At 44.3% G+C, this 7,830-nt stretch overlaps 1 protein-coding gene across 4 annotated transcripts in view; it reads left to right on the top strand.

Annotated features, from left to right (window-relative positions):
* The first annotated feature begins 3,349 nt into the window (after positions 1 to 3,349).
* The window catches only part of NELFA (negative elongation factor complex member A), a 59,348-nt gene continuing 54,867 nt past the window's right edge, over positions 3,350 to 7,830 (top strand). The window contains exon 1 of one of the 4 annotated variants that reach the window (XM_053304256.1): positions 3,350 to 4,045. In XM_053304256.1, the coding sequence (XP_053160231.1) occupies positions 3,794 to 4,045 (252 nt within the window). In that variant the 5' untranslated portion in view covers positions 3,350 to 3,793. Of the gene's footprint in view, positions 4,046 to 4,235; positions 4,464 to 4,489; positions 4,667 to 5,247; positions 5,608 to 7,830 lie in introns of those variants that run through there. The other 3 variants (XM_053304258.1, XM_053304259.1, XM_053304257.1) reach the window with 3 other exon arrangements.

The following is a 7,830-nucleotide window of genomic DNA, read 5'->3' as shown; positions in this document are numbered from 1 at the left end:
ACTGTAAGTAAATTTAAATTTATTGTTGTAACCATTGATCATAACATAAAACATTAAAACAAAGCAAAAAATATGAAATATAACATAAGCATAACAAAATAAGAAGAAATCTTAATAACATGTAATTAAAAATAGCCTAAAAACCTATCTGCAGTTATATCAATAAATAAAGCATAGATAATAAGACTAGACTTCTACAATTTAGGAAAAGGCTTAGTAGATATAAATCTCTTTCTAAGTTTAAAAGATAATAAAGCAAAGGTAGCAACTTCGTAACTAACATATGGAATCACATCCGCAATAAGGTAGTTTAAACATGCCACATAGGAGCCATTAAATTTATCTGTAATTTGCCTCAGCATGTTTTCCCTGATCACATCATAAAGGGGGCAGTGTAGTGTTGGGGGTAATTACTTATATATAGCAGAGTATTTCAGGAGCTAACTCACTCCCATTACAGTTGAAGTTAACAGAGTCTGAAGGGCAACAGCTTGTAGATTCATAAACATGGAAATTCATGTAAGGTTAATCTAATCTACTTTATTCAGAAGTACACAATGATAGGAAAAAACCTATATTTAACTCCTGGTGACATGTTTGTCAGAGAGACCTATAGAAGCATGGTGCTCAGAGAGAAAGCTAGAAACAGTCTTCAAGAAGGAGGAAGTCACTCCCAGGAAGTTCCTGATTATCATTCTTTCCATAGAGGAACCATAGAGGCAGAGATAAACAGGAAAGAGGAGGAGACCCTAACTATCTATCTCTACTCCCAAGGCTCCTAGTGGTCATTAGGGTTACTGGTCCAAAAGGTTGATGTCATCTGGAGCTGGATCTCCAACATGTAGGACATAATGGATAACTTCCTCCTTGCCCTGAACCACAAGAGCAAAGACTGCTCCACCAGGAGCTTGTGAAATCTACCTTCAAGCCATGCTGTAGGCATGGTTTGAAAGTGCAAGATTGTAAATGCCTTCCTCAGTGGTGCACAGGTGAACTTAACCAGGTACTGCAAGAAATTTCCATGTTTCTTATATTGACAGTACCAAGATAAAAACTTTGAGAACTGCACCAAAGAGGAACTGTAAGCACCTTAAGTATAATCTTAAATCACATGTTTTTTTATTACTGAATGTTGTGTTTTGAAAATGACGATAACTGATCTATGTGAACAGTCTATGAATGGAAGCAGATGTTAAAATTGTACCTCTCTAACACACATAACAGTATTTCATACAGGAAGCATATAGCACATAAACTGTCAATGTCAACATGCATTAGCAACACTGAAGGAAACTTAGGTTGGTATATACCATTAGGTTGGTATATTTATGTTTTAATAAATGTTGGCATGTTTGGCACAAATGTATTGTTTCTTTTTAAATGTATGTCAACTGAGGACACAGTGTCTGAGTGTATACAGAGCGTATTTCTCTTCATTAGACCCCATGAGATGTACAAAGGGCTACATCTTATTGAACCCCCTAATGGCACAGCCTGGAAATGACTAGATTAGCAAGCCGGAGATTGCCAGTTTGAATCCTCACTGGTATGTTTCCCTGACTATGGGAAACACCTATATTGGGCAGCAGCGATATAGGAAGATGCTGAAAGGCATCATCTCATACTGCGCGGGAGATGGAAGTGATAAACCCTTCCTGTATTCTGCCAAAGACAGCCATTATTTCCCTCCCCTAATTTTGAGGGATTGTTCCACTATTCCACATCTATTTCTGTTTAGAAATGACTCCTAGTGTTCAATGGAGCTTAAAGTAAAGTTGTGCCGTCGAGATGGTGTCAACTCCTAGCGCCCACAGAGCCCTGTGGTTGTCTTTGGTAGAATACAGGAGGGGTTTACCATTGCCTCGTCCCACACAGTATGAGATGCCTTTCAGCATCTTCCTATATCACTGCTGCCCGATATAATAGCAGCGGGAATTTGAACCGGCAACCTTCTGCTTCTTAGTCAAGCATTTCCCTGCTGCACCATTTAAGGTATACATATATAAAAATAAATAAATTTTTGGTGTTATGTCCCATTTTATGTGCTCATCTCAAGATGAAAATGTCAGTTTTTCAGGGGCAAGTGTAGAATTTAGTGGTGAATAAAATGCACTCAGCCTTGCTTCTCAACATAAACCTTGATTGGGTATCTTCATCAATAAATAGCATATTCAGGTATTGGAAAATGGATGGGGTTGCAGTCTGCAGTTGGTGAGAAATCCATGACAGCATCACACATCACTAGTCACACAAGCTTAAAAACTGTATTAGAAAATGTTGGGATATAAAGTCTGGGTTTTTAAAGCTGCATGAAATGATCAGGTAAAAAGATCCTTCCTGAAAAGGATGTGCACGAACCAAGGTTTGAGCACAGGTTCGGCACCACACGGTGAGGAAGCTTTAAGAAAAATGAGAGCAGGTCCTTACCTGCTCTCTGCTGCCCCATGCAGCTTCCTGCTGGGGTGGCACACATCCCAAGTACCCATGCATGGCACCAGCATGCACATGGCATTCTCAGGAAGCTGCATGGGGTGGCAGAGAGCAGGTAAGGACCTGCTCTCCTCTTTCTTAAAGCTCCTGCTCACCACTCCCCTCCCCAGGCGCCAAACCTATGCTCGAACCTCGGCTCCTGCACACCCTTACTTCCCGACAGCTGGGGGGGGGGAGATGTCCAGAGTAGACATAAATCAACTGGACAGTGCATCAGTTAATTTGTATTACTCGCAAAATAATGTATACAATATGCAAATTAGACTGCCTGGATTTGGGAAACTTGAATATGGCAACCCTAGCGTGACATAATGTGGGAAACTGCTTTTATTTATTTATTCAATTTCTATACTGCCCTTCCAAAAATGGCTCGGGGCGGTTTACATGGAGAAATAATAAATAAATAATAGCTTTTATAACTGCTTCCCTCCACAAACACAAAGTAATCTTATATAGATTTAACTAAGACTTCAGTCCAGGAACAACTCCCTTTTCTCCTCCCGACTCCACCCCCGGCCACCCCCAGTCTCTACAGGACTTCCCACTGGGACAAACTTCTAAACAACAAACATAAAAGATACTGGATAAAATGCAGCTGCCTTCTCCATCCGTTTTATAGCTGTTATTAAATAAAATGAGCACGTCACTTCTATACGAGTTATGGGTATTTCCCCATCCATGCCTTTCTGTAAGATGTGTAGCATTTAAAAGCCCGTCTCCTTTCACATTACATTGGCATACATTTTGTGACGTTTTACTGCCACCTCCGCTACCAGGCAAAAGGTACAGGAAGCAGCAGCTTCCGATGACGCGCCAGGGCTGGACTCTCACCTGCTGCCGCCCCGCCCGTGCCCCACCACTCTGAGCACCCGCGCAGCAGACGGAGCCGCGTCAGCCCTCTGAAGGATTAGAAAAAGACGGCGCCTGCCCCCCGCCGGAGCTGAAGTTCCAAAGGGGGGGCCACAGGAAGAGCGCAGCCAGCGAGGGACGAGACTCGGAAGCCACTCTGGCCGCTCTCTTCTTTCTCAGAGTCCGAGCCTGTGGCTTCCGAGGCTTCCCTCAATAAAGAGACACCATATTTATATACGGAAAGTTCCAGCACGCCATTTTGCACCCGGAAGCAACCTTGTTACGGTTAGGTCGCCGCCATTTTAAACTATGCGCTCCGCTACCTGCCTAGCCTAATAACACGTCACGCTTTTCTCTCATCAAGGGCGACGCCATATTGTGTTACGGACGGAAAGGCGGCTCCAACAAGGACGGGGGCCTCGTTCCCCCTCCCTTTTTTAGGTGTCTTCATAAAATGCCCGCCGACAGTCCCCCCTTTTTTTCGCTCCGCTCCAAGATGGCGTCGATGCGGGAGAGCGACACTGGCCTGTGGCTGCACAACAAACTGGGCTCCACGGACGAGCTATGGGCGCCCCCGAGCATCGCCTCATTGCTCACGGCTTCGGTCATCGATAACATCCGCCTCTGCTTCCACAGCCTCTCTTCGCCCGTCAAGCTCAAGTTGTTGCTGGGGATGCTGCACCTGCCCCGCCGCACGGTGGATGAGGTGAGCCGAGCGGGAGGCAGAGCAATGGGCTCCTCCGCGTCCTCCCCCTAACTCTGTCTTCACCCCACCTTTCCTTCCTTCCTCTCCCCGCCGCAACCCCACAGTAAGCCCAGGACGCCCTACTCCGCTCGCCCCGTTGCCCCGCCCACCGCACGGGTGGTGGACCTCCTTCTCCTGCTGCCGCCAGCCCGCCCGCCCGCGGCGGCGGCGGCGGCGTCGTCGTCCCTCCGGGGTCTCCACGGTGCCTCTCGCGCACCCCTTAAAGCCACCGGCGGGGAGACTTGCCCTCCTCCTCCTCCTCCCGGTTCGCGTTTTTCATCCCAGACCGAGATGGGGTGGGATAACCCGCTTCCTACTTAAAGCCAAGCCGAGGAAGCGGACCTTCCTTTACTAGAGATGGGCTGACTTCAGTTTTCAGGTTTTACAAAGCAAGAGTCGATTCTCGGGAACTCTTAAAAGTACAGTTAATTCGTGTTAGGCGTTTCTGGGCAGCTGGAGAACGTTAGAAGCGTCTTGCCGGAGCAGATCGAGGTTCAGCTGCTGCTCGTCCAGCATCCCTTGCAAGACTCGGCAGTTGGCAGGCACTAAGCAGTCCACTGGAAACCAGGCAGCGTTTCATTGGTGGGCAGCAAGCTGCCGTTTGCCTTTTGCTCTCTGACAGCATATCCCTAAGAACCATTTAGTTCGGGGTTCCTTTTCCTCTACTTTCTGAACGACTGCAAGGCAGTAGAGCTGAACAGAATCCTTTCCCCCATAACATTTCTCTTTAAATAATTCTCTTTGGATTTTGGCAGATGACTTGCAGTAGCATTTAGTTTAGCATCTAGTTTCTTCATTCATTTATTTAACCAATCAAAACAGTCAATTACAGTCACATTTCTTTTCTGAACTTGCCTGTTAAAATGGTTATGTTTAATTTCAGAATGAAAATCAAATTTGGAAATCTGTTGAATTTTGGGGAAAAAAATCTTTGTTCTACTAGATGTAAATTTGTCCAAATGGTTCAGCTTTTGTTGCAAAATTTTCAGAAATCAACAGGTGCTAATTTGTCTACCAGAAACTGTGTTCTACTTTGTATTATAGAGCACATTACGTTGTTGTGTGCTCAGACTGCCTTGACCTCCCTTGGAGGGAGTTTAATTTCCTGTGCACAACTTTCTGCTCTCTCTGCCCAGCCTCCTTCTGTGAAGGGCTACTTTAGCCCTAGTTGATAATGCAGCAGAATCAAGTGGTAATGCTTGGATTCCTCTACTTGGATTGCTCTACTTCAGACCATAGGTCAAAGCAGAGGCACTCTTCCCCCTGGACTTCCGGGCAGAAGTCCAGGGCCTCCAGACCCCCTGGGGCCCCCAAATCCTCTTTAGTCTGTACTGGGGTGTGTGGTGGCTGTGCCGTGCCACTGACCCGCTCCAAGTCAGGTGGCTGAGAGTGACCGTGCTGGGAGCAGTGTCTTGAGTGCTGTAGCCAATCTCCCTCCCACTGTGTGCAGCTGGGATTGGCAGGATTGTCAATGCAAAATGTGGTATCTGCAGGTCAGTGGGTCGAGCATATTCTATCTGCAGGTCAGTGGGTCGAGCATATTCCTTTCTATGAGTGTATTGTGGTGTGAAAATACTGTTTAAGATTGTGGTGTTTAAAATACTGCATGTGACACGGAGTGTGTGTGTGTATAGGTGGATTATGCTTGTCTTGTGGGGCTGGGGCTGGGGCTCCCAAAAGGCCTTTAGGTCCAGGCTCCAAAATTACCTAGGTGCCAAAGAAAATCACAGGGCTCTGTGGGCGCTAGGAGTCAAAATTGACTTGATGGCACACTTTACTTTACCTTTTACTTCTGGGTAAAAGTTTGCATATTTCAGTGCTGCTCTATGCATGCAAAGAAAATAGGTCTAGGGAAAGGCTTGGCTATACTCCCCCCCCCCCCCCGACATTTTATTTTTTAATTTTATTTATCAATCAAATTTGTGTGCCGCCCAAAACCTCTGTCTCTGGGTGGCTTACAAGAACATAAAAACGAGCCAAAACACAAAAGTAAAAACCTTAAAACAATTTAAAACCACAATTAAATTAAAAAGCTTGGGTGAAAGGGTAAGTGTTCAATGGCTTTTAAAAAGTTGTGAGAGATGGGGAGGCTCTCATCTCAGCAGGGAGTGCATTCCAGAGTGTTGGGGCAGTACCAGAGAAGGCCCACCTCTGCGTAGCCCCCAGACGAGCTGATGGCTGCTGCAGGCGGACTTCTCCAGATGATCTCAATGAGTGATGGGGCTCATGGAGAAGAAGACTTTCTCTTAGATACCCAGGGCCTAAGCTGTTTAGGGCTTTGGCTTTTTTATTGTGCTGGAGAATAACATCAGCAGACATAAAAAAAACTCGTGAGCATGTGCACACCTTAGAGGGAACACTGGTAGAGAACTGGAAAAACAAATGCAGATGAGGAGGAAAGGACTTCTCCAGGTGTAAACAGAGGAGAAATAAAGAAGAGACGGAAGACTAACACGAGAGAGAGAGAGAGAGAGAGAGAAAGAACACGGTGACACACAAAACCATAAACTGTTCATGTGCCGTTTATAGTTATTCCACCTGTTATTTTTGACAGGCCTTTGGCTAGTCCATGAAACAAAGAGTGAGCCTTTCCACCCACATATGAATCCACATCCACATATTTCTTTACCCCCCACCTCTCGTTTTGAAATGGTGTAGGCGGCCTTCTATGTTGGGGTTTGCACCTAAGCTTGGAGTTTGGTGCACCTCTCCTATTGCTTGTGGGAGTAGTCTCCCACATACTCCTTAAATCAATTTTACTTTAAAATTGACTGGGATGACTAGCTCCTGATGGGAAGGGAGGTCTTCTGCTTTTAGGAGCTGCAGCTTTCCAGATAGCTTCTTTCTCACCACTTGTAAACAAAAACAGAAATACAGAACAGGTGGGTGAGGTCAAGGGAGATCAGCTCTTTTCTGAGATCTTTTATTTAATATATTTTTACCCTGTTTTATCAACAGCATTATTTTCAAGCAATTCACAGGATTTTCAAAAGAAAACCTCCTATGTTAAAAATAAAGGGTAAAATTCAGATCATCAGCATAGCAGCACACCATTGGCGTGAGCTCCTTTGATGAATGGAAGAAAATTACACTCACAAAAGGGATGCTCCTTTTCTTCATGGTGGAAGCTTTTGCCAACAGTGTGATGCTGTGCCAAAGGTCTGACTGTCCCCCTGAAAGTACAAACAAAATGACTTAAAAGCAGAAGAATATAACAGCTACCTGTCTAAACCTAATAGGTGGAGACACATGAATAATGACCTCTCCAGATAATCTTAAGGAATGGGTGGGTTTGTGCAGGAGCAGGCAGTCCTTGAGATACTAAACTAAGTTGCACAGAGCAGGGTAGATAAAAATCAATGATTTTTAATTTTTAAAAAATTGGATTTGGGGGGTTTAAATCGGATTTTTAAAAATAAAATGCTTTTTGTGAAAAAAATCTATCTAAAGATAGTTTTCTATTTATGGTAGTCCAAAGGTTATTCATTATGAAATAAGGATTTGTTTTTAATTATGTAGCATGAGGTTGTATATATGCAATGTTTAAAATTTTTTGTAAATGAATTCCATTAATCCATTCACAATGTCATGCTCTTCCAGAGGTTTCTATAAGATTATTTTGGGCAATTTTTCTAACTAGAAGAGGACCAAACTTGAAACCTCCATCTGGTCGTAAATATTAAGATTATACCAGCAAGAATGAGTCTTTATGTAAAAAACCATGATTTAAATCTAATCTTACTGAC

Source organism: Hemicordylus capensis, chromosome 3, assembly GCF_027244095.1.
Source record: "Hemicordylus capensis ecotype Gifberg chromosome 3, rHemCap1.1.pri, whole genome shotgun sequence".
Lineage (NCBI taxonomy): Eukaryota > Metazoa > Chordata > Lepidosauria > Squamata > Cordylidae > Hemicordylus > Hemicordylus capensis.
The sequence above is the reverse complement of the archived record's forward strand: the minus strand, read 5'-3'. Positions and strand labels throughout refer to the sequence as shown.